The 27,089-nt window shown below is 39.7% G+C and overlaps 1 protein-coding gene across 4 annotated transcripts in view; it reads left to right on the top strand.

Annotated features, from left to right (window-relative positions):
• The window catches only part of LOC129718169 (protein glass), a 34,462-nt gene extending 12,595 nt beyond the window's left edge, over nt 1–21,867 (top strand). For 2 of the 4 annotated variants that reach the window (XM_055668624.1, XM_055668628.1), the window contains 4 exons: nt 3,383–3,513; nt 6,540–6,662; nt 19,822–20,904; nt 21,014–21,867. In XM_055668624.1, the coding sequence (XP_055524599.1) occupies nt 3,383–3,513; nt 6,540–6,662; nt 19,822–20,904; nt 21,014–21,086 (1,410 nt within the window). In that variant the 3' untranslated portion in view covers nt 21,087–21,867. The remainder of the gene's footprint in view (nt 1–3,382; nt 3,514–6,539; nt 6,663–19,821; nt 20,905–21,013) is intronic. The other 2 variants (XR_008726819.1, XM_055668627.1) reach the window with 2 other exon arrangements.
• Nucleotides 21,868–27,089: the final 5,222 nt, after the last annotated feature.

The raw sequence follows: 27,089 nt of genomic DNA on the forward strand, positions 1-27,089 counted from the left end.
AAAAGATTGAATTTAATAGCCTAACAACTTACTAAAAACGTCAAAAAAATTAAATGTCAACAATATTGCTTAGCTTAATGAATCCTAAAAAATAAATGAAAAACAAGGTCACAGAGACTGAAAATCGCAAACAAAAAGTTTCTTAACAGGATGAAGAAAGGTTCAAAAGGCTAACAAAATTAAAATGAGCTTCCAAAGCGGACAAATGCCGAAATACTGAAAATGTTATGACGTTAGAGAGGATAAAAACGCAAAAAGGCTTTTAAAAGTGAAAAAATGGCTCGAAATTCATGAAAAACTGAACATGTTTAGAATACTGTAAACATAATAATGTTTATAATGCTGTAGACATAATCATGTTTAGAATGCTGTAGACATACGAAAGAAGCACAAACAAGAAAATAAGTGTAAAAAAATCAAAGCAGTAAAGAGAAAACTTAGAAACACAATAAATGTTGGAAATAAAAGAGACTTACAAATGCCAAAACAGCAATTTTCAAAACCATAAAAAGGTTGAAAAGTGCAAGAAAAAGTTCAAAAGTGAAAATGTTTAACATAAAAAATATAAAAAATGAGCATCAACAGTTTAAAACAATGTCAAAAATGTGCCGAAAAAAGTTAGAAAAAAAGCACTAGAAATACAATTTGAATCCCAAAAAAGCTTGAATGTTAATAAGCTATAGAACGCAAAAAGGGCTGACAGCACACTTTTCTTTGAATTTTTATAAATCAATATACCTAAAGAATGCCAAACGATAGAGAAAAGTTTTCAAGGAATGACTTTCAGGAAATCGACTGATTTTTTAATTAAAAAATAAAGGGTATGCCGAAGAGGACCATTAAGCATGTTTTGGGAAGCAAGAGAAAGTTTTATAAATAAAAAAATTAATTGAGTAGAAACAATTAAAAACAACAACAACTGTTTTCATGCATACACCAGAAAAAAACAGGCTCTTTCCGACGCACTCGTGCAATGCAAGGATCTTCTTGCCCGGACCATTCGTCGCGAACACCTGACGACGCTCTTCACCGACGAGTAACTCTTTACCGTTAAGTAAGCCCAAAACCCGCAATATGGGCAAGTGCTCGCACGAACATCAGGAGATGCTGATCCAGTTGGAAGAACGATCCTTCGCTTGTCTCACCCAAAGTCTATGTTTATATAGAGTCGGGCAAAGAGAAAATTTATCGTTCCGGCAAAACAGTTTTTGTACCGTTTTTTGCGTTTTTGAAATTCTCCACAATGTATACAGTTTTAAAAGATTACACCGGTGATGCTTCGTTAAATGTCACTGAACCAGTTTACATATATGTAGTTGAAACGTCGGAAAAACTCATTCTATATGATGCTCAATTACAATACTCTTCATCCACTCCTAACATTATCACTTTGTTTATTTACATTGCTCGATTGGTACCCTTGTTTGACGTTAAATTGGTTCCTTTGGTTTCAACTTTGCGCGACTGTATACTATAAACATGGACTCTGGTCTCACCCAGTTTCTGTGGTGGTTTATATTAGAGTGACCGCCGATTCGCGAAGCGAGCTGCTTTTCGTCGAAAAAAGAGTAAGAATCGATGATGATTACTACCAAGTACCAGGATGTGATTTTGAAAAAGAATGTGATGGGTTGGGCCCAGAAAACGAATAACAATCAAAGCTGAACCTTCATGCAAGACGGTGCCCCGGCTCACACAAAGATGACCGTTCAAGACTGGTGAAAGTCCAACTTTCCCTCTATCATCACCAAGAATGAGTGACTTCCAAACTCGCCAGATCTTAACGGCGAGTCTTATCCTAAGCGTCTCCGAGCTGTCATCAGAGCTAAAGAAGGACACATTGAATGAGTTGTTGTTTTTTTTTTAAAACTGTTTCTACTCAATAAATTATTTTTAATTCAAAAGTTGCTTCTTACTTGCCAAAAACGTGATTACCGGCTCTCTCTTTCTTGTTGCAACAATTATGACGCACCCTGTATGTAAAAAATAAATCTGTAACCAGATAGCTGCGTAGCCGCAGGATTACAGAGTCTGGTTTTGATAAGCGAGTAGTCGATGGTTCGAATCTAAGTAGAATCAAGCCATTCGAAGTCAGAAAGGACTTCTCACTTACTGTTCCCTCACGCTGAATTCTATAATACCTCAGTGTGACTTTCTTCTGACAATATAAGTCCCTCTCATAATCACTATTGAAACTTCTCCAGGAAATTATGAATTGATATACTTAGGAGTATCCATGGTCGGTAAAGTAGAGCAAAAAGCGTAAAAAAGAGTAAAATTCCAAATTTTGGACACAATCACGGATACAAAGTAATGAGCATACTATTTGCTTTTGATTCCGGCATTTCGGTTCCGAAAACCTCCATATTAGATGGTATTTCGCCTAGTTTGCAACTCTGATTGGTTGAAATCTGCATTCAAAACGAGGATGTACATTTATAGTAGGTACCTACATGAAGTGGCAATTTTCCGCATTTTAGTGAACGCGTAACTAATTTGACAATCGATTACTGCAGGCATGTGAAATTGGACAATTATCGTGACGCTTCCGATGATTAGCTTTTCATTTTACACCCGCTCAGAATGTTACCGTTAGACGTAATTCTACGTCAAAAGCGCAATAATAAACTGTGATGCACTTTCGTTATTTAATTCCTGTTTTATCAAATGGAAACTATCCAAAATATCTTCAGTCTCTCACAACTTGAAAATAAATATGAATTGACAGTTTAGTTCATAAGCAAAGACCAGATTTCAATCTTCTTTTTGGCTTACAACCAGCGTTGCCACTAAGTTTCGGATAAAATCTGGCAAAAACGAAAATAAAAAGTCTGGCAAAAATCTGTCACTCATTTTTGGGTAAAATTCCTGACAGAATTGAAAGTGATGACCTTTTTTTTTGCTCTCGCCGGGTGTAGGTAGATAAAGGGCAGGCGCGGCCCATCTCGCAGTAATGACCTTTTTGCAAGACGACGCGGATGAAATCTGGCAAATATCTGGCTCATTTACAAATATCTGGCAGATTCTAAGGTTTATCTGTTTGTCTGGCGCGCAAACAAAAATCTGGCAAAATCCAGATTTATCTGGCACAATGGCAACGCTGCTTACAACTGTCAACGCACTATTGATCAACTATACCTACTTATATCGATACAAGGAAGCAACGTCAGCTGCTGTTTTTTTTTTTTTTTTTTTTTTTAGTATTAAAAAGCACAAATATTATCTTAAGTGGCCCCACTAACTATGTTTAACTTCGAGCATAAAAATATTCCACCGTGCTAGCAAATCGAAGTAAATTCTCTACAAAACATAACACAGCATAATTTTGCGGTGCATTGATCGAGAATAATAAATATCATCTTTTTGCATACTGCTACCACAGGAATGCCCATCTTCTTGCGGCGGGAGCGGTTGTTCTAACTGTCAGGAGAGCACATCTTTACCATTGCCGGGGCTGCCCGGATCGGATTTCATCGATTGCGGAAACTGTCTCGACCACAACGGTGCGCTCAGGTAAATATAATGATAGTAAACAGACATGTCTCTTGCGAAAATAATATGCAAATAAACCGTTGCCCACTGCTGATGGACCTATCCAAGCCAAACCAGCCACACCGAGTAGTTAATGTTCGTCGTTCGGGCTACTGTTCGTGATAATGCCGTTTTCCGAACTTTCCGTTGATGTAGTTGCATCGAAACAATCGTACAGATGAAACAGTACCTACTGGAGTTCAATAAGGTTGTTTAGCTATAACAGTTTTTTATATCAACTAAAAGAGTTGAATTTTCTAAGCAAAACGTGATTTTCGAAAATTTTCCATCGTTGTCCTTTAATTTTTAAATCACGAATCAAAACTGCTCGAAATCTGCTCGAAATAACTACAATGACAGATCGCCCATATATCAACTGTCATTCAAGCGATTTAGAGCGATTGTTATTCTTCATTTCAAAATCGAAGGACAATAATATAAAATTTAAAAAAAAAACACGATTTGCTAAGAAAATTACACTCTTCTAGCTGATATATAAAAATCAGAAATCCGTGAAAAGCTAAGCAACCCAATTGTTTCAAAACAACATAATTTTTCAATATTTTTTTTTAAAGTGAAGTAATTTTCCAATATTTTTTATTTTAAGTTTAAAAGCAAGATAGTATTGTTAACGAGAACTCAAAATGAAATGAATAAAATAATTAAAAATTTTGAGACGCTTTCATTTTGACATTTTACGACCTGATGATCTCTGCGTCATTTATTTTTTGCTTTAAATAATCATATTGATCACTTAAAAAGCCAATCCACATTATTTTTTCATATGCATCCGGGTTCTTTCTTGATCTCTCTCAACCTCTCGTCCCCGGCTTTGACCACGAGTTTTTTTCACCTTACCGAAAATGAACTCTTTCTCCATAAAACAGCTATTTTTCCTCGGGCGAGTTTAAACCTGCCATCAATGCACACTGTTTCCAAAATTACAAAAAAACGTGATCGAAATTATTTTAACCCAAAAAAAAATGATTTAAGAGCCGCAGCGTTTTCAGTAAAGTTGTTCCATTAATTATTCTCCATGTTATAGGAGTTGCAATTTTGTGATTAACCTACTTAACAGTGGGAAACGAATTTCCTTTTCTTATTTTGGAATATAGAAAAACGCTTTGTTCGGCAAGGTTATAGCGCATTTTGAAAGAAACAACTTTGTTGAAGACATCTTACGTCTATCTACCTATTCAAATGGACTTTTGTGGAGTTTACCTCCGAAAATCAATTTACGACGGTCTTCATTTTAAAACGCCTTTCTCCAAACAAAGCGTCACTTGACAGAATCGGCTGGTCGTGTTACCAGTTATATAAAAGTGGATCTTCATTTTGTGGAAAAGGATTTTTCGATTTGTGCAGTACTTCGAAATCGTAGACCAATTTAAAAGTTGTTCGGATTTTTTCTTGATATTCACACGTTTTTAGAAATACCGTTGATATGAGCGAGGCACACGGAGTGACTTGAGCTTGTTGGTAATTATTGCTTAAATAGAACCATAACTTTTACTCGAGATTTTCTTACAAGTTTCGTAACTACTACATTATTTTTTTACTGCAAAATAATTACACACAGTCAAGCATTACTTGCAAATATTTTTCAAAAAAAAACTGTGTACAGAAAACTGTCAAAAATGCTGGTGATGACGTTTTTCCTGATTGTGATAAATCGCTGACTGCCGATGTTTAATCGAATTTTATATTTAATCGAATTTTCTGCTAACCTTGTTTGGACAAGGTTAGCAGAACCCCTATTGTTTGTAATTTTTTTTTTTTTTTTTCATTATACATTATTCTGGTCAACACAGGTTGTAGAGCTGAAACTGCAAACAAAAATAAATATAATAGCTTAACATTCAACTGTTCCTGGGAATTTTGAGGCCCCTAGCCGCCTCGAAAGTTCATCGCAAGGATCGCAAAGTGCCTGGTTCGTCATGTTTTTGTATACTTACGGAAAAACATTATTGAAATCTCTAAAGACTTGAGGCACATCCGAAATGTCTAGGGGCTCTTAAATTCACAGAAAGGGTTAAAAAGTTATAATCTTTTATGTATTTTTCTCAATTTGAGCTCTGGGGCATTTTTTTCCGATCAGTGTTATTAATTAACTATTTTGAGGCACACCTGCTCTGACAGAAAATCAACCAACTTGGGAATTCTGATTCGATCAGTTGAATTATTTTTGAAAATCTTAATTATGGAAATTAGAAAATTTGAAGTTATAACAAACAATGCCGAATGTTTTTCTGTCTCGAAGAGCAGCTCCAGTGGAATAACATTCATAGGTATTAGCTCGTATAATGTTAGAAATTCTGAGCAATTGAAGAGCTATGGAATGCCAAAGGCAAAAATTGAAGTGTTCATCTGCAAAATTGAATTGTCGTATTCAATTCGGGACTAATTGCGTTAAAAAAAATCCAAATTTCCTTGATTTCCCTGATCAAAAAACCAATTTCCTGATTCTACCGGCTTTTCCGGTAGTCGCCGAATTTCGCAAACTCGAGTCGATTGCTTGCATCGAAAATGTGAAGAGTCGCCATTTTCACTCAATCGGCCGTCAAACATTGTAAAACCATTTTCGTACATACACTCGAACAGTTGGTATCCCAGAGTAAAGATGTTTCGAATATATGTATGAAAACCACATGTCTCCAATATCTGCCGATTGTGTTTCCCTGCTTTACAGCGTTTCGCTTGGAAAGTTGCCGTGTGCAGCATCGTGAGAACTGAACTGCTTCGCCAGCCGATTTGCAGTTGAACATAATTATGGCAGCAGACAAACATGACCATGTTTCTTTCATTTTTTCATCTATTCCTATACCCGTAAAAACTGGTCACCGCATTTTAAAGGGGGTAAGTATCGATTTCATGCCTCCTTGCTGACGACTATTACTGGCTGTGTGGCTGGTTGGCTTGGTGACTCGAATGACACAGACTGTTTTGATGGGAACCACTATGTAATGCTTAATTTTGTTTCCCTCATTTACTCTGTTCAATAACAACAGCTCACAAACAAATCTAGGCAATTACTGGAGCGAAGATATGAGCACATTTCCGGGACTGCCACCGTTGGACATCGACCCGCTGCCAAGTTTGTTTCCTTTCTCGCCGTGCGGGGCAAGCTACAAGTAAGTGCAATCCTGGAGTGCTATTAAGATGTTTGGTAAATTTGGTTATATACGGTGTATATTTTACATTGTTCTGAATTAAACATACAATAAATAAATAATGGTTTATCTAGCCAGACACAGGTGCATTTTTAAAACTCTAAAATAGGGTAACGGGTGTACTCTAGTCTCTAACCCACCTACGTATTTTGGCCCACCCGTGAACATTTTACGCATTTTATTTGATGAAATCAATGAATAGTAGAAAACAATGTAACAACATCATTGAAATAACATACCTAAGAAGCATAAGTTTTCGGTAAAGTATTGACTTTAGGTAACATTATTTTGAATTTTGTTCACACATATTCAAAATCATGCCTGAGTCAACTCAAAGTCAAAAGGAAGTGGTAATCCTCAACTTAACTTCCGAAAGCTATTGTAACAAATATGTATGCTTTGTAAACGATTCATTGTTGTAGTTACATCAATAAAATACCATAAAAACAGTTTTTATACTCTAACAAGTGAAAAAAGGGTAAAATAGTAGTTTGAGGCATGGCCGAAATATGTATAACTCTCTGTCTAATGTCGTTTTCGTTTTCGCGGTGTAGCTACACTCAAACGACACTTTTGACACCGTAAATGTTTTATTTGACTTTTCGGACTACCCTTTTCTGTCTCTGACTACACTTTTTCTGTCCCTGACGACACCCGAAAAAAAGCAGAGTGTATTGTAGGAAGTTACCAACACATTCACACGTATGTGTCAAAACTGGTTTGTTTTGGTTCTCGTTCCACGTGGTAAAGTGTCAGGCAAATTTTTTTCAGCACATTTGCGAGATGGACATATGAAATGGAAACGAGACAAAATGACGAATGCGATAATGACCAAAACAAAACGAATCAACAGCTATCCCATTATTACGCATACAAATGCAACGACACTGAAAATGTTTCATTTGAAGCTGCAAAGTATAGCCCGGAAAAAGTGTAGCTACATCGCCAAAACGAAAACGACATAAAGCGAACATATTTTGGCCATGCCCAGTTTTGACAGCTCTTTGTTTACCATTCGGTAACTTGCGCTGAACGAAGAAGTAACTTGTAGCAGTTGTTTCTTAATTTGTTACATTCAATGATTTGAAGCTGACTGCAAATGCCTGAAAAACTGCTATAAGCCCGATTTTATGAATTTTCCGATACTTAAGCTTAAGCTTAAGTATTTATGATAAATATTAGTAAATAATGAGTATGTGTGTCCAATCACAAATAGTGACTTCTCAACACTGTTAGAAATTTGTAATTTTAATTGTTAGGATTTGTTTGCTTTCGCAATAAGGACTTAATATTCGTAGGGATTTAAACCTACTTGTCAGAATAGGGGAAGTAAACTTACAACTAATTAATTGCTAACTTATTGGCTATAAAGAGAGCTTATCGTAGCAATTGAGGATTGCAACGATTTTTGTCGAAAATTGTTAATAATTTTATTTGACATAGCTTCTAATGGTTCAACACCAGTAAGTCTATGTAATTCGAGTGTTTTCCGATACTTAATATTGCGAAAGCTTCATGGCAGAAGAATGTTTCCGTCAAACCCACTATTTCTACTGTAAAAAGATCGATGAAAATCGAAAATATAGTTAGTCCACAATATTTCAACATACGGTTTCAAAAATAAAGGTGGGCCAAAATATGATTTTAGTACTTCGTAAAAATTCCGATATTTCTAGGATATCTTCTTATAAATTGCATTGCAGAACGATGAATACCAAAGTAGATACTTAGCTCTCAACAAAGGTATAGTAGAGCAGATATTTATGTTGAAAAAATCATTCCAATTATTTGTGCAATCACTTCCTAAAGCTGGCCAATATGATTTATGATTTTTCTTATATTTTACACATTGTTGTATGAGTCGTTTAGAAATCAATCTTATTATTCATTAGCACCCTCAAAATACTTATTTGTCTGACATAAGGGCATTTACCGTTAACAAGACAAGATATTTTTCAATTTATCATCAACTCGGAGATAAAAAGTATTCCGGAGGCCTTTTAAAAAAGAACAATATAACAAACTAAAGCGAGCATTTTACAGCAAATATTATATTAGTTTTGACTTTATGATGTACGGATTTTGAGTAATAAATTTTGAAAGCATTCGATTTACGAGACTACTGGAAAACTCTATTATTATTATTTTTTTTTTTTTTGAAAAATGGTCATCCGGATTTTTTTTAGTTGTTATTTAAATGTTACTTCTGAAATAGATTAAAATTTATTATTTAGCGTTAAGAACCCCTAGAACGCCTTTCAGAACTAAAAAAATAGTTACACTATGCTTTACCATCAAGCAACTCCAAATGATCTGAAAACACGCAAAAATTTATTCGACGGTTTCACGCGTGGAAAAAAAATTTAAACTCAAAAATATTTTTCCAAAAGGGTGTATGTAGTTTGGCATAGGCTTTATTCAAAGCATTGTAGTCCAGCAATCATCCGTCAATAAGAAAAAAATGTCTGAGATTGAATTGTTGGGTACTTATTAAAATTTTAAGCATGATTAGAAAAAAAAATCTGATCATGAAAAAGTTCTAACGGCACTTTAGGTGCGTAAATTGATATTTTAAACATTTTCTGGTCATTCTGTGCCGAACACGCATCAGTACTGGACGTGTTTGGTGATCGGTCCGATAGAGTATAAAACAAAAGACGTGTGAACAAGTGTTGGCATTGTTTGCCTGGTCGAGTGAAATAAATCCGGGTTCAAGGTCGTTCCTTTGTGCAACTGTTTCGCATCGTGACTGCCAGCTGGTGCGTAAGCCGATTTGGCTGCTGGCTGGATTGTGCTACAGCAGTGGACGAGACACAAACGAGGAAAAAGAAGAAGCCATCAGTGTCAGCGAGTCGTATCGCTGTGTGGAGTGATCTCACACCTGGCTCGCTGCTGGTGGCTGTTTGGTGCTGCTGTATTGGTGCTGCTGGCTGTAACGGCTGCTACTTCGAACGATCGGACAACCAACCTTACTGGAAGGGAGAAATAAAAAGGTACGTGTTCTTGTCAGCGCTAGTGCGCTAAACATAGCGCGATGGATGTAGATCCCTCGCCTCCCGCGCCACCATCCCCGAACCCCTCTGACCCTGACCCTTCTGTTACCCCCTCCCCTGTTCATTCTTCAGTCCCCCCTCGCCCCAGGCTTTACCCAGACGGAGCCCAGGGCAGCTATACTGTTTATTTTCGGCCAAAGGCAGGACCGAAATCGAAAAAGTTGAACCTCTTGCAGATTTCTAAAGACCTGACGAAGGAGTACAAGGGCGTGACCGAAATTTCCAAGGTCCGGCCTAACAAGCTCCGTGTCGTGGTCGGTAACCTGAAAGAGGCCAACGATATAGCTTGCTCTGAGCTCTTCACACGCGAGTATCGCGTTTACATACCCGCACGAGACGTGGAGATCGACGGTGTCATAACCGATTCGAGTCTGTCCGTCGAGTGTATACTGCAAAGTGCCAAAGGGTGCTTTAAGAACAAAACGTGTCCCGAAGTAAAGGTGCTCGACTGCAAGCAATTGCGGTCAGCATCGATCATCGGTGGCAAAACAGTATACACTCCGTCAGACTCGTTTCGAGTTACGTTCGCCGGGTCTGCACTACCAAGCCACGTCTCGATCCACTGGGTTCGTCTCCCTGTGAGGCTCTACGTGCCCCGCGTCATGAACTGCCTGAATTGCAAGCAGTTAGGCCATACAGCCGCCTACTGCTGCAATAAGGCACGTTGTGGCAAGTGTGGGGAGTCTCATGCGGAAGATTCTTGCAGTGTTAACGCTGAAAAGTGTATTCACTGCGGAGAAAATCTGCATGAGCTCTCGACATGTGCGGTGTACATGCAGCGCAGGGATAAAATAAAACGGTCTCTCAAAGAGCGTTCAAAGCGTTCCTACGCTGACATGCTGAAGAAGACCGTTACCACTTCTCCCGTTACTTCGAACCCCTTCGATCTGTTGCCCTCTGAGGAAACCGATTCTGACGATTCACCAGCGGGAGCATCTTACGCCAATCCTGGGGAGTCTAGAAAGAGGAAAAGTGTTTCCTCTCCTAAACTTCCCAGAAAAGGTCCTAAGATTTCTCAAAGTGAAATGAAGGTTACAAACAAACCAAACAGTGCTGCGGAAAAACCGAAGCAAACTCCTCCTGGGCTGGCAAATTTAAAGTCCCAGAAGGAGTTCCCAGCACTGCCAGGAACATCTAAAACCCCAGTTGCTCCTTTTACACTCCCAGTTGATGAAACAAACTCTGGATTAGTGAAATTTTCTGACATTGTGGACTGGATTTTTGAAACTTTCAATGTACCCGATCCAATTAAAATTTTTCTTACAGCATTCCTCCCAACAGTTAGATCATTTTTGAAGCAGTTGACTGCCCAATGGCCTCTCCTTGCAGCGATTGTATCCTTCGATGCCTAATTCAACTGCGTATATGAAGGATTCTATCTCTGTCTTACAGTGGAATTGTAGAAGTATTTTACCAAAAATTGATTCGTTTAAAGTTTTGATAAATAAAAACAAATGCGATGCATTTTCCCTTTGTGAAACTTGGCTTACTTCAAATATTGATCTCAACTTCCATGATTTTAATATTATTCGCCTTGATCGAGACACCCCATATGGAGGAGTACTTTTAGGGATTAAAAAGTGCTATTCTTTCTATCGTATTAACCTCCCCTCGATTCCAGGCATCGAAGTTGTCGCATGTCAAATGACAATACAAGGTAAAGAGCTTTGTATTGCCTCAATATATATTCCCCCCAGAGCACAGGTTGGGCAACGGCTGCTCTTTGATTTAATAGAACTTCTTCCCTCGCCACGTTTGATTTTGGGAGACTTCAACTCTCATGGCGTGGCTTGGGGTTCCCCATACAATGATAACCGCTCCTCTTTAATCTATAACCTTTGCGATGACTTCGACATGACTATTTTAAACAACGGTGAAATGACACGTATCCCGAAACCTCCAGCGCGCCCAAGCGCTTTGGATCTATCCTTATGTTCGACGTCGCTACGGTTGGATTGCACATGGAAGGTAATCCTCGATCCTCACGGTAGCGACCATCTGCCTATTCTTATTTCAATTACTAACGGGTCAACTCGCATGCGACCAATTGACATTCCGTATGACCTCACACGAAATGTCGATTGGAAGTTATACGAGGAAATGATTTCAAAAGCGGTCGAGTCGATTCAACATCATTCACCACTTGAAGAATACAACCTCCTCGCGGGCTTGATTCTCGACGCCGCGTTGCAAGCCCAAACGAAGAAATATCCCGGCGTAACGATCAAAGAACGGCCTCCCACTCCGTGGTGGGACCAAGAGTGCTCCGATGTCTACACGCAAAGATCCGACGCGTTTAAGGCCTACCAGACGGGAGGTATACCTGGCGACTATTTACGGTATTCGGAGCTTGATACCAAGCTTAAAAGCTTGGCTAAAGCAAAGAAACGTGGATATTGGCGTCGGTTCGTGAACGAGACGTCGAGGGAGACATCGATGAGCACTCTTTGGAACACAGCCCGAAGAATGCGGAATCGCGTAACGGTCAACGAAAGCGAGGAGTCTTCAAGTAGGTGGATATTTGATTTTGCCAGGAAAGTATGTCCGGACTCTGTTCCTGAGCAAAATATTGTTCGCGATGCGTCTCCGGGCCACGACGCGATAGAATCACCTTTTACGATGGCAGAACTTTCAGTTGCCCTCCTGTCCTGTAACAATAACGCGCCTGGATTAGATAGAATCAAATTCAACTTGTTGAAGAATCTACCCGGCAATGCCAAGAGGCGCTTGTTGAACTTGTTCAATAAGTTCCTGGAGCAAAACATTGTACCGCAGGATTGGAGGCAAGTGAAGGTGATCGCCATCCAAAAACCAGGGAAACCAGCTTCTAATCACAACTCTTATAGGCCGATTGCAATGCTATCCTGTATCCGGAAATTGATGGAAAAAATGATACTCCGTCGTTTAGACCACTGGGTCGAATCAAATGGTCTACTATCAGAAACTCAATTTGGCTTCCGCCGTGCCAAAGGGACGAATGATTGTCTTGCGTTGCTTTCAACAGATATTCAGCTGGCGTATGCTCGTAAAGAACAAATGGCGTCTGCGTTCTTGGACATTAAGGGGGCTTTTGATTCCGTTTCTATTGACATTCTTTCGGGTAAACTTCACCGACAAGGATTTTCTCCAATTTTGAACAATTTTTTGCACAACTTGTTGTCCAAAAAGCACATGCATTTTACGCATGGCGATTTGGCAACTTTTCGCATTAGCTACATGGGTCTTCCCCAGGGCTCATGTTTAAGCCCCCTTCTTTACAACTTTTATGTAAATGACATCGACGAATGTCTGGCAAATTCATGCACGATAAGACAACTTGCAGACGACAGTGTAATCTCTGTTACAGGAGCCAAAGCTGCCGATTTGCAAGGACCATTGCAAGATACCTTGGACAATTTGTCTGCTTGGGCTTTACAGCTAGGTATCGAATTCTCTCCGGAGAAGACTGAGATAGTAGTTTTTTCTAGGAAGCATGAACCTGCTCAGCTTCAAACACAATTAATGGGTAAAACGATTTCTCAGGTTTTGGTACACAAATATCTTGGTGTCTGGTTCGACTCTAAAGGCACCTGGGGTTGTCACGTGAGGTATCTGATGAAAAAATGTCAACAAAGAGTGAATTTTCTTCGTACAATAACCGGACAATGGTGGGGAGCCCATCCAGGAGACCTTATAAGGCTTTACCAAACAACGATATTGTCTGTTATTAAATACGGGTGTTTCTGCTTCCGCTCCGCAGCAAACACACATTTGATCAAACTGGAGCGAATACAATATCGTTGTTTGCGTATCGCCTTAGGTTGCATGCAGTCGACCCATACGATGAGTTTGGAGGTTTTAGCTGGAGTACTACCATTGAAAAACCGCTTCTGGAGCCTGTCTTCTCGTATTCTAATCAAATGTGAGGTCTTGAACCGTCCCGTGATTGAAAATTTTGAAAGGTTAATCGAACTTAATTCTCAAACCCGTTTTATGACATTGTATTTCAATCACATGTCCCAAAAGATTAACCCTTCTTCGAATATTCCAAATCGTGTCGACTTATCAAATACTTCTGATTCTACTGTGTTTTTCGAAACATCCATGATAGAAGAAACTCGTGGAATCCCGGATCATTTACGCGTGCAGCAGATCCCTAAAATTTTTTCCAATAAATATCGAAACATCAACTGCGACAATATGTACTACACTGACGGATCACTTCTTGATGGGTCCACTGGCTTCGGTATCTTCAATAACAATTTAACCGTCTCCCATAAGCTCGATAATCCTGCTTCTGTTTACGTCGCAGAATTAGCTGCAATTCAGTACACCCTAGGGATTATCGAAAAAATGCCCACGGACCATTATTTCATCTTTACGGACAGTCTCAGTTCCATTGAGGCTCTCCGATCGATGAAAGATGTTAAGCACTCTCCGTATTTCCTGGGGAAAATACGGGAACATCTGAGTGCTTTATCCGAAAAATCTACTCAGATTACCTTAGCGTGGGTCCCTTCTCACTGCTCGATACCGGGTAATGAGAAGACGGACTCTTTGGCTAAGGTGGGCGCAACAAACGGTGATATTTATGAAAGACCAATTGCCTTTAATGAATTTTTCGCACTTGTACGTCAGAATACGATCATCAGTTGGCAAAATGCTTGGACCAGAGGGGAATTGGGAAGGTGGTTACATTCCATAATCCCCAAAGTATCGACGAACCCGTGGTTCAAGGGGTTGGATGTAGGTCGGGATTTCATTTGCGTGATGTCCCGGCTTATGACCAATCACTATAGATTTGACGCGCTCCTCCGTCGTGTTGGGCTCGGGGAAAGTGGTATCTGTGCCTGTGGTGAAGGTTATCACGACATAGAGCATGTGGTTTGGTCATGCCCTGTACACCGTGACGCCAGGTCTAAATTAATAGCTTCCCTGCAGGCCGAGGGTAGACAGCCGGCTGTTCCTGTTCGTGATGTCTTGGCGAGCCGTGACCTATCCTACATGTCCCTTATATACGTTTTCCTGAAATCCATCCACGCCCCAGTCTAGTCCCGTTCCCCTCCGTCTACACCCAACAAAACGACAAGAACACGTTTGAACCTTAAGCACAAAACCAGCAACCAGACCCCGCACAACAGAACCAGGACCCAACTCAAGACATCGTGGCTCAGCAGAACGAATCCATACATGCCATTCGACGATTATCAGACGACCATTGAACAACAAAACACTGATTGGAAATCCCATGCTAGTTTTAAGTTAGACTTAATTTCAGCTCGTAGTCGGCAGCGAGGATAAAAAATTTGCTTTAGTTTTTAAGTCATCAGATATAATTGGCGCCGTTAAACATTAAATTGTATTTGTGCCGTGTCAAATAAATGTTATGTGAAGAAAAAAAAAAAACATTTTCTGGCATCAGAAATGAGTTCACCACCCCAAAATTGTAATAATATGTAATTCCGACTTTTGTTCAGAGACCTGCCACTGTGCGCTCTCTGCTTGTTACCATGTACAGGTCGGACTCGATCATCTGGAGACTCTATTATCTGGGATTCGATTATTTGTTCTTTTTTTTTTGTTTCTAATTTTTTTTATGAATTTAACCTTATCCCTTTTGGTATATTTGTTACCATTTCGGTTTGGGGCATGTCCAAGTGGAGTGAAATCAATCAATGGCTAATTAATTTATTTTTGCTTTTCAAAACTTCAGCTCTTTTTCCTAAGAAAATAATTTCTGGCAACACCACTGTATTATACACGTTAAATAAGAAAAGAAAACGATTGTTTTGGGTTCGTTGATTGGAAATTCGAATGATTTTTAGTGATTCTATTATCGAGTACGACCTGTACTTCGGTTTGGTAGTGTTTATAGAGAGTCCAATTCTCGTAGCTTTCCTTCTGAACGTCGATAACAATGCCGCGCCTTTGCTCACCTGCCTTTCGTATAGCACCTTCAAAGGCTATGAAGCACAGCAAATTCGAGAGCCGTCCTCTTACCTCCATCAAACTTCACAAATGCATCCGAAAACCCGCCCGCATGATGTGAAACGGTCAAGAGCCGCACATATCACCTTAATCAGTTTTGTTGGGAAACCATGTTAAAGCATAATCTTCCACAACTCGTTGCGTTTCACTGAATCGAACGCCGCTTCTAAATCTTTAGTGATGTTATAATTTGTCTGCAAGTTGTGGTTTCGAAACTTGTCGAGTCGTTATTTCCAACGCCTGACCACCTGCGATTTATCGGTAAACAGCTTCCCCTCCCTGCCATTACACATGGTAGGAACTAAAACAGGCCGGTTCCTGATTCCGTTAATCGCTCTATAGAAGCTCCTCGTGTCGTGCTTGGTGAAGCGACTCTTCGCCTCTTAGAGGGTGCGATCATAGTCATTACGTTCCTTTTTCCGGTAGTTCTAGCTTTCCAGTGTTACTTCCGCATCGGAGGCATCACGCGATTCACTGCTACTAACGTATTAGTGTAGTTCCGGTTTTATTCCTTGTCACCTCTAGCCACTCAGTGTCGAACCACTCACTACACGTGATTCCCACTGTCATGCCTTTCAGCTTTAGCGCTGTTTTACTGACCGCGTCGGAAGTGTGCTTCCACTGTTCGTTCAGGCCCACTTCGGCTGATTCATCGATCCGTCCTTCAACTTTTCGAGTGTACGCTGTAACAACTCCTTCCGTTGATAACGTCCGGATGCCCAGACGTTTTCTTTTCGCCTATCCCGATTTAAATAAGTTGATCAGCCGGGCGCGAATCTTGCGAACCACGAGAAAATGATCTGAATCGACGTTTGGCCCACGGAAAGACCTGAACTCGATTGCCTAACTCACCATTTCACTTACACGTACAAAGCAAAGCCTTGGTGCTACATTCCGATTTGTAACTTGGAACCTTCTCTTTTTTTAACACAGACTTCGCAGCCGACTGTTTGGTGTACAGGACAATTGCGGGGCTAGCGCTACGATCCTACTGACACTAACAGTCTCTCCCGAGCCGAGATACGAACCTACGACGACTGGCTTGTTAGGCCAGCATCATACCTCGAGAACATCTGAGAGATAATACCTGTTATCTACACTCAAAATAATTTTCACTTCAAAACTACGTGAAAAATCACGTAGGCCGTATGTTCTTCGTGAGATTTACTTTCTTGGTGAAATATCCTTCAGGATTTCACCTACGTCACAATGTTACGCCACCAAACCCGGTCAATGGCAGTTTGTCTTCAGTTTCTTGAGCGTTCTCTACTTCCTCCACTTGGTCCAACCATCTAGCTCGTTGCGCGCTTCTACGTCTTGTATCAGCCGGACTCGAGACGAACACATTTTTGGGAGATAGTTGTCCGGCATTCTTACAACATGTTTCACCCCTCATAGAGTTGCGCCAGTTCGTGGTTCATTCTTCGCCTTCATACACCATACCTGCGCCGAAGATCCTCACCAAAAGTTTGCATTTCAAAAAATGGACAAAAATTGCCGTGGGTTTAGTTTCACATGCACTGACGAAACTACCCATTCAGCATCGATCGTAGTAACCCATGAGTGAGCATGAGCAGAAAAAAAATTGACAGCTATCAGTCGAATTCGAATCTTTATGGCGAAAACAACGAAGCTACTCCGTTCAGAAGTGTGCGCGTTCAAAAAAGGGTTACCCCGCGCGTCAAAAACGGACATCGTGCGGCCGTTTGTGGACGGCAGGTGTGCCCGTTCCGGCATCTATAACATTTTGGCACTTTTGGACAACAATCAGAGCACCCTGGCCGACAAGAAGCTCCAAAAGATGCTGAAGAGTAAGACCTGCGCTTGGCCGGGAAGTCGATGCAACCGGCAAAACAGTGAAAAAGTACCTGGCGAACATGGACATACATGTCAGAAAGCTGCAGTCCCGTCCACTGGTTTCGGAGCTGCAGACAATGATGCATCGGCAGCGGCTGGACAAGATGGTCAAGTCGATTTTCCCGGCGAATTGCGACGTGGTGGTGATGGACGACCTATCGAGAATTTCTGGGCAAACCTGAAGCGTAAGACGCTAACAAACTCGGTTCATGGCAGCTTGTCTTCAGTTTCTTGAGCGTTCTTCACTTCTTTCACTTGGTCCAACTACCTAGCCCGTTGCGCGCCTCTCGAAGCAGTGGAACTGGCTGAATTTATTGAGGGTCGCGCTCCACATGTTAATGGCCACACGTTTCATAACACCTTCAAGCGCAATGTTGGACAGTAGGCCGCCTTGTCAAAGTCTCTTGCGTGTTTCAAACGGGTTTGATAACTAGGGTTACCATTTGATCGGGGTTAAAAATCAGGACAACTTTTTCCAGTACACAATCAATGTTTTCTTTTTTTGAGGTATCAATAAATAAAACAAGTAATTTAAAATTTGCACTTCAAAATACACCAAAACACTCATTTATTTATTTAAAGTATTTCTCGGACGATCCAATTTTGCATCTTTGATTCATTAGGCGTTAGTAGAAACCTAAAAATGCAGCACACGTAAACTGTTCAAAATTATGTCCTGATGTTTTACAAGGTTTTCTGGTTTTTATATATCAGTTGAACGAGTGCAATTTTCTGAGAAAAACTTGATTTTTAAAAAATCTATATCGATGTTCTTCGATTTTTGAATGAAGAATAACAAACTGCTCGAAATACCATAAATGACAGTTCTCTCATATACCGTACATGTACGAAATGTCACCGAGCAATTTTTATTCTTCATTTTAAAATCGAAAAAAAAACGATAAACATTTTCTAAAAATCACGTTTTGCTCAGAAAAAGCGGCTTTTTCAAATGATATATAAAAACTGGTATTCAGCATTTTACGCGCCATAATGGCGGACGCGTAATGCAAAGTTTGTAAAAAAACACCCACCCTTTTGACAACTCTACTCACTTCAATTTGAAGTCTTCACATATTTTATCAATAGAGAAATAAATCTGGCAACATTTGTGTTGTCAATTCCTCTGAAATCCCAAAACTGGCGTAAGCAGAGAGGTTCGCATATTACAAAAACGCATTATAGCGACCGCCATTATGGTGCGTACAAAGCTAGGACCCAAAAGTCAGATGGGTGACGATTGCAACGACTAGACAATTTCTCTTGACAAAATTCAACAAAAGAAAAAAAATCGTTCGAAATAAGTCCGTTTCGTTCCGGAGTCAAAGTAAAAGTACTGAACAATCTTCAGCATTTCTGAACATCCGGCATCATTCAGAAAAATCAGGACAAATGCCAAAATATGAAAAATAAATCAGGACGCTCCAAGCGGGTCTCAAAATCACGACATGTCCTGCTCAATCAGGACGGATGGTATCCCTATTGATAACGCACCCGAAATCTTCTAACACTGTACACCATCCATCGTGGCCTCCTTGATCGGTCTTGTTAGTTTCCCAAGGAAACCATTTTCGTACATAGCTTTCCATGGTGCGGTCTACATGGTTGATAGTATCGTAAGCGGTTTTCTAATAGATTAATAGATGGTGTGTGAGAACTTGATTTTCACGTCGCGTGTTTCTTGAGAACGAGACGTTGCAACTGCGACAAGTAAAATGTGAATATCTTTTGATATATAAAGGGTATCGGCTCTATTATCGTCAGGCTTTACCAATTATCGTCCGGGGGGTTAATGAAGTCATAGAGAACTAATATTTTGCAGAGAGGTACTCTACATTATGAAGAACCATCATGCAAGAAATTAACGATCTTGGATATCATTTACCCCCTGACGATAATAGAGCCGATACCCTATGTAACGATGCAGAACAAAAAGAAAAAATTTACGTGAATTTCCGGTGTGTTTTTTCATTTTATATTGATGGCATAATAGTCCACTTAACGTTAATGAAATCTCACATAATAAATACCCTAAAAAGTACTTGATTCAGTAATGGCGTACTCAAGTGATAAATCACGTTTACATTTACGTGAAAAATTGGATGGAAAATATCCACATAGATCTTCACGAAATGTTGACGTGAAGCTTTTGAATGTACTTGTATTTTAAAACATCCGGATTATTGTTGGAATGAATGAAGACAACAAAAATTAATTTGCAACTTTATTCTTATCTCCACCAGCAGGCCCGAACGGCCAACACACGACGTAGCGGACGTACTACTTTCTCTGAAGCATGCCGTTCTAAAGCAGAGCCCGGATCCGCAACCGATGCAAGCTCCATCGCCAAACTTCGCTCCACCGCAGGCTTCACTCTCTTATACTGTGCACCCACCGATGCTCTTGTCGCCCGTTAGTCACCACAATCACAATTCGCACTACAGTCAAGCTCAATCTCAAAGTGGATCTGCGTATCCTTCGAACTACTACGAATCGTCCTGTGCACAACATTCGACGCCAATATACCCAAGCATGAGCGTGAACGTAAGCATGAACATGACCATGCATGGTTACGGTGCGGAGGGATCTATGCCAATGCAGTGTCCCCAGATGCAGTGGGGACATCAAACGCCGTCGTCTTCGGTCAACGTACTTTATCCCCCGCTGCTTAGTCCGGTGCCGTATCCGGCTGGTGCTACTTATTCGTTCACAGCGGACTTTAGGCCGCAAAATCAAACACAGAATTTATCGCCGATATTGGAATCTTCTAAAAGCTCCAGTCTTCAGTCACATCATCCAAAAACGTACTACCAGTCAGGTACGGACTATTCTCCGCCAAAGAGCCCCCAAGAATTTGAACAAACCGATTTTCAGCTCAAAATGAAAACTGAGAAATCTCTAGGCCTAACCTTTGAGGAAGAGGACGGCAGTGGTAGCGACGGTCAAACTGGGGACAACAAACCCAACCTGTGTCGGTTATGTGGAAAAACATATGCCCGTCCCAGTACGCTCAAAACGCACCTTCGAACGCACTCCGGCGAACGGCCATACCGTTGTTCGGACTGTAGCAAGAGCTTCAGTCAGGCGGCGAATTTGGCTGCCCACATTCGAACCCACACAGGCCAGAAACCGTTCCGGTGTCCCATTTGCGATAGGCGGTTTTCGCAGAGCAGCAGTGTGACGACGCACATGCGCACTCACTCTGGCGAACGGCCATATCGGTGCCGTGCGTGCAAGAAGGCATTCAGCGATAGCTCAACACTTACCAAGCATTTACGAATACACAGCGGGGAAAAACCTTACCAGTGCAAGTTGTGCTTGTTGAGGTGAGACTAATTACTAGAAGCATTGATTGCACTAAATTATGCTAAAAGGCTACTGAAGCCAAGCTTTCTATAGACCAAGTTTATCTTGAAATCGATTTCTTTTTCACAGATTTTCTCAGTCCGGTAACTTGAACCGGCACATGCGTGTGCATGGAACCAACGGACAAGCGCTGGTAACATGACAACAAAAACAAATGCCGCAGCCATCTTCACAGCATCATCCGCCCGGAATCTATGGTCATCCATACACTCCAGCACAGAACAACGCCCACCACCACTACAGCCGCACGACGTCAACACTGACGAACATGGCAGAAGCTTGTGCGACAACAACAGGACAAACACCGTCGACCACTGCTTCGAGTTATCCCAGCGCCATCTCTTTTCCGGTACCCGGTGGCAGTGCGGTCAGCAATAATGTGACCGCTGCTTCTCCGTACAACACGTTTAACTTTAAACCATTCGCAGCAGCATCCCACCATCATCACCATCATCATCAATTGTCCTACTTCGAGGAATATCACCACTATCAACAGCAGCGCAACAAATATGATGATATTAGCCTATTTAGAAACAACTTTGTAAATATATTCTAAGCTTAGCCATTTCTTATCACCATGTGAGCATCATTCATTCCGTTCTAGCAGCTCTGATCGGTGAACACTATTCGTCACTAATCGCTAATTCTAGTCAACTAATGTCCACCGTAGAGAGGAAGAGAGAAACATTCGAAGCTATACACAACCAATAGAGCAAAAGCAGTGGCAGTCAGGTGAAACGCCATGAAGAAAACAGGTTATCAATTCTTCCGACGAAGAAACATTTGTAGGTATTAGGAAGTATGAGTAACTGTAATTGTTGTCTTGTATGTTTCGCATTTGAGTAAGGACAAGGGAGAGGTGATGAATCGTTTTTTGTGTGGTTCATAACAATTTTACGGAAATAAAAAAGAAATTAATTCGATAGCTTTTTTTTTTTGTATGTCTTTATTAAGGTGGTTTTCAGCCACGGGATGGTATTGATTGAATCACAGAGAACAGACATTCATGTTCATATAAAAAAAATGAAAATTGGTGCCCCAGTTGCACTGCATAAATATGGCCATATCGATATTTTATCGATATCAGTACTTGGTTTATCAGAGACGCGAGTGCCGCATAGCGGGAGCATTACCACTTACGGTTAAATGACGGTTGCAAGTTTTTACACATCCTTTGAAAATAAGATGAACGTCTGTTCTCTGTGATTGAATGTTCGCCCATGTACCATGTACCCGCCGCTAATCTCTGCTAATTAAAAGCTATAGCCACTATCGATTATTCCAATCACATCTGTACTAGATGTCGTTGCTTGGTTATGAGTATTAAAGTGGTCCATCGTTATGTGGAAATGGAAAAAAACTTGATAGCACAGAGCCGGAACAAAATTTCATTGATTCCATTTAAGTATGATTTAAGGCATCAAAAATCCTAAACTTATCGAAAGTCGATTACTGGTGACTCCGCTTGAGAAGACCTTCTTTTTGCAACCTTGATCCACACTAATGAGTACTGTGCGCATCTGCTTTCTACCCCACGGCTCTAGCTCTAATTTTGAATATTTGTCAAAATCAACATCACGGGCTGATGAATGATAGTAAAACGCACTGAAGTTATATAAAACACATGTTTTTTTAATGAAAATAGACTGCGTTCAGTAGAAATGAGTAATAGAAAATTAGAATAAGATGTAAAGAAGGCAACTGATAGCTGTTTTGCTGGTCAATGAGCAAAATACTTGGAGAAATTTTTAATTCTACTACTTCTGGAACAGCGCCATCTCTTGCTATTGAAAATTTTTATGGTGTCCCATTGTCATTCAATAGATTCCCAGTGGTTTTAATCCTTTATTTAAAAACCGAAGGACAACGATATAGTTATTCAAAAATCATAGTTGCTCAGAAGTTAGAAATCTGTATACAAGTCTACAGGCTGTTCAGGTGAGATTGCATCACAGCCATCCTAAAATACAACACTTTTTCACTTTTTATCCACTTTCACTATTTATTTCTATCACTTTTAAATAGTGAAAGTGAATAAAAAGTGAAAAAGTGTTGTGAAAATTTTTCTATCAAGACGCTCGAACAGAAGTGAATAAATTTCATCCTAAAATAGTTTGAAGTGAGCATTAGTATCCGATTCTTTTTACACCCCATAAGCGTACAGTCGCACCCTCCGTTTTCCCTGTCAACGCCACTGATTAGCGGTTTGTATAATCAACTTTAACACAAATATAATTACCTGATATATCCAGGTTTTTTCAGTATTCTTTTTTTCTCATTACATACCGTACTGCATCAAATTTCGAATACTTTAGCCATGATGTAACTTCTTGCACCAAAAAACATCAACGAAAAATAAACTTACTCATCGATCTTACAGGTTTAGTTGCTGCAATTAAGTGCTATTTATATTGGTTTAAACACGTTTTGTACATGAAAACAAGGAGAATTCAAAAATCGGATTTGATTCAAATTCCGAACATTTCAACATAATCGCTAAGAGATAGATAGGCAAAGTTTCTGGATACTGACTGTCACTTTTTTCAACGCATGCTGATTCCCTGGAGGTGGCCCTACACTAAAGACCTATATATCATTGGGTGAAGAATATTCCAAGAAAAGAAATGGTATATGATAACCATTCTTTTCATTACACTAGCTATAATAATTCGATTTTTATTGTAAAGTGTTCGAAGTTTAAGACTGTTCGAAGTTTGAATCAGGACGGTATTATTAGTATTAATTTTCGGTAATGTAAGGAATATCACAACTACCAACCGAAAAATTCGAAAGCATATGCTTTTTCACAAAAAATATGGTAAAATCAAAAATGTGATAATGGTTTCTCTCGACGCAACAACGCTGTTCCCGAGCGTCCCGGTGAAAGAAGCGATGTGTCTTTTGGAAGATTAGCTTCTCTCCCGACGATGTGACAACACATGATGAACAACACAATTACTTGAAGTTTACTCAATTATGTATGGAAGACAATTATTTTTCATTTCGAGGAGAATTTCACAAACAAACAAAATGAGCGCCTATGGGAAATCCTCTTCTACCTTTCCTATGTGATTTTCTTATGACAACCACTTTAAATTCGAACTTCTAACCATGCCTTCCAGCATAAAATTACTGCTATCGGACATATGATCTACCGTGTGGAATCTTTGCCTTTCAGTGATGAAGCAAGGAAAAATAAAATTGAGCTTATTTCGATATTGATGACCTGAATGAGAACCATTTAAGTTATTTTTGATAAAAACAAATGAAACCAACATCCCGCGGGGAATGACCTATTTTACTAATATCATCCCCATTCAGTTATATTGAAAGATGTAATATAATGATAATAATGATAATAGAATATAGTTATGCTTAAAACTGTATTTGATTGCTATGATTCAATAGTAACGATCGATCATGTTTAGGATAATGAGAATTATAATTATGATTATAATAAAAATTATAATTATAATTATGAATACCAAAGAAATAGAAATAAAAATTTGCTTATCTTTTTGCGAATCCGATGCACGTTACCTGGGTCTATTAGCACTACCTCTCTTTTTACTCCATCGTGTACTGGTAGGGATCGGGGGAATGTTCTCAAGTAGTGCGAATTGTGAGTTAGGAGAAATGGAATGGAGGAATATATTAGTAAACTATGTCTTGGCTAGTAAAATGAATGATTATGAGTGTAGTAGCTAATGTGCGCAATGGGATAAATTATAAATCTGGTAAATAAAAATTGAATTAATGAACAAATAGCAATATTATGCAAAAAAACTCATTTTCGAAAAAAAAAGATCTTTAGACCACTCTGTTCCGCAACGGCTCATATGACCGATAGCATTAGCACTTCGCATGAAGCATATAACCATACTGGATTTACAGACGATTACAGAGGGTATTATTAGCCATCTATCGAAGAACGTATGTATATCTTTTGCTAAAAACGTCCGGACATCGGCAACATAACAGATGGTAAAATGACATTCGCAAGCCTGATCCTACCCACTAGATGATTTTTATTAGTTTTTTTTTTTTGACAATGTTATAACAACGGTATAGTATTGAGCATCGTTCAAACAATGACTCAAGGCGTGTCTTAAGGTGGAACGAGGCCACAGGACTCTGAGAAAAAGTAATCCTGTGAAAACATATCCTCATGTTTGCTGGGGTGATGCCAATATTAGGATTAGGGTGTTCCAAAATAACGTTTCAGATAGTCTGGGGGCTCAACCGGAAAATGATTGGTTATGGTGTAACAACAAAACTTTTGTATGGCGACCACTCTGGAAAATGTTTAAAAAACCTATTTTTCAGGTTTTTTTTTATTCCAAATATTTTTTTAATGCTTCAAAACCCCTGGGCTTGGTGGTTGAGCTTCAATTTTGGGTTCGTATAGCTTTACAGAACCAAATTCAAGATAGAGCCACAAAGTTGTTCCAGCTTTGACAGCCCAAGGGCGCGCGCTTCTGGGTGGCGGATGGAAGCTAAGGGAGATCATGAGAGTCAGATACCTATGTTTTAGTTCTTCCTACTCTGATCTCGGCAGTCTCCTATGTCGGGAGGATTCATGACAATATTAATTGTTAAAAGTTTTGGTGAATTCTCTTCACACGTGGACCAGACCACATTGTGCAAGCTCTGTTCTCATCTAGAATGTGACAAATACATTCTTCTTAATTCTGTGCAGTTGTAGAAGCCGTAGTAGTAGAAACAAGAGTCTGTGTTGTAAGGTGAGGTGCGCAAAGAGAAAAGCAGTAAACCCGACAACCATCTGCGAATGTTTTATTCTATTTGAACAGTTCTAGTAAATTAGATCAACTTCGCATGACTTCAAGTACGCACTGGAAGGTGTCATGAACTTTATAAGAATAAATAGAGGATGGTTTGTTTCACTGAAAACTCGCAACGTTTGAGTTCCAATGCATCACTCACAATTTTGAGCACAACTTAGGCATTTTGTTGAACCACAAATGAGTGTGATTCAAAAATGTATTCTAATTACGACACATATTCTATACGAAATGCCAAGCTCGAGTTTGTTTACTTTGCATATAAGAAGCCCCAATTCAACGGTTTTACAAGAGTTTTCGATCTCACTCTTTGCGCATCACGTTTTGGTCTATAATTTATGTGTCAGTTCTATTCTCGTACAGGTTTGGGGTGCGGGGGCGGGACCGATCGACTTCCGATGGGTTTGGAATTGTTTGGGGCTCCGGATGGAGCAGGGAGAGCTTAGTTAGAAGGATAAGGGTGTTCCAAAATATCCTCCAGAATTCTGCTATCAACTTTAGTTTTTTCCACGTAACGACGCCCTACTCTAATGTATTTGTGTATGTATATGAGTTCTGATGTATTCATTAGACCCCTGAGGTTATTATTCTGCGATGCCAAATCTACATCTCTCTCTTGGTACAGCATGGAAAGTGATTAATCACTGGAGACTTGGCCCTACGGCCCCCTTCTGCGCCCGAAAACGAAAAACGAAACGAACATTTTTTTATCGCTTAAAAATAACCATCCCCTACTTTGTTTTGAATTTTAGTTCAGAAATGATTTTATTTATGATAGGTGAACCCACTTCTTAGTACTATTTATTCGAATCCTCTGTTTCTATTGTATGTAGTAACTTTCAGATGCAGTGAATCAATGATCAAATTTCAAATTCACAAATCAATGAAAATATCATCCATCCCATTGCTCGATTATTCCAGCTGTTTATTTAGGCTATAACTTAATTGTTATTTACATTAATCAATTAATTAACAAAAGATGCCTTGACCGAGTTGTTTTGATGTTTACGGTTTTGAGCCACGGTTAACAGAACTTGATGTTTTTTTATTAGTAGATGGCCCAAATTCATTTGAGTCTTCTGCCAGCTCTAGTGCACTCTCGGAAACTGATTGTTTTTGATTTTCACGATGGAATCGGTAGAAGCTTAATACTTCTTGTTCGGAAGGAAGATGTGTCTTTGATAATTTCTTCCGTCTGTTAAAATATCTTTCATAACTTTAAGTCTGGGCGACATTGTTCAGGCTTCAAGAAACGATAAATACCTACAGGGTAATCTGCAGCGCAGACTTGTGCATTGATACAGATTCAAACAAACTAATGTTGCTAAGCAACCGTAGTCAAG

The sequence above is a fragment of the Wyeomyia smithii genome, chromosome 1 (genome assembly GCF_029784165.1).
Source record: "Wyeomyia smithii strain HCP4-BCI-WySm-NY-G18 chromosome 1, ASM2978416v1, whole genome shotgun sequence".
Lineage (NCBI taxonomy): Eukaryota > Metazoa > Arthropoda > Insecta > Diptera > Culicidae > Wyeomyia > Wyeomyia smithii.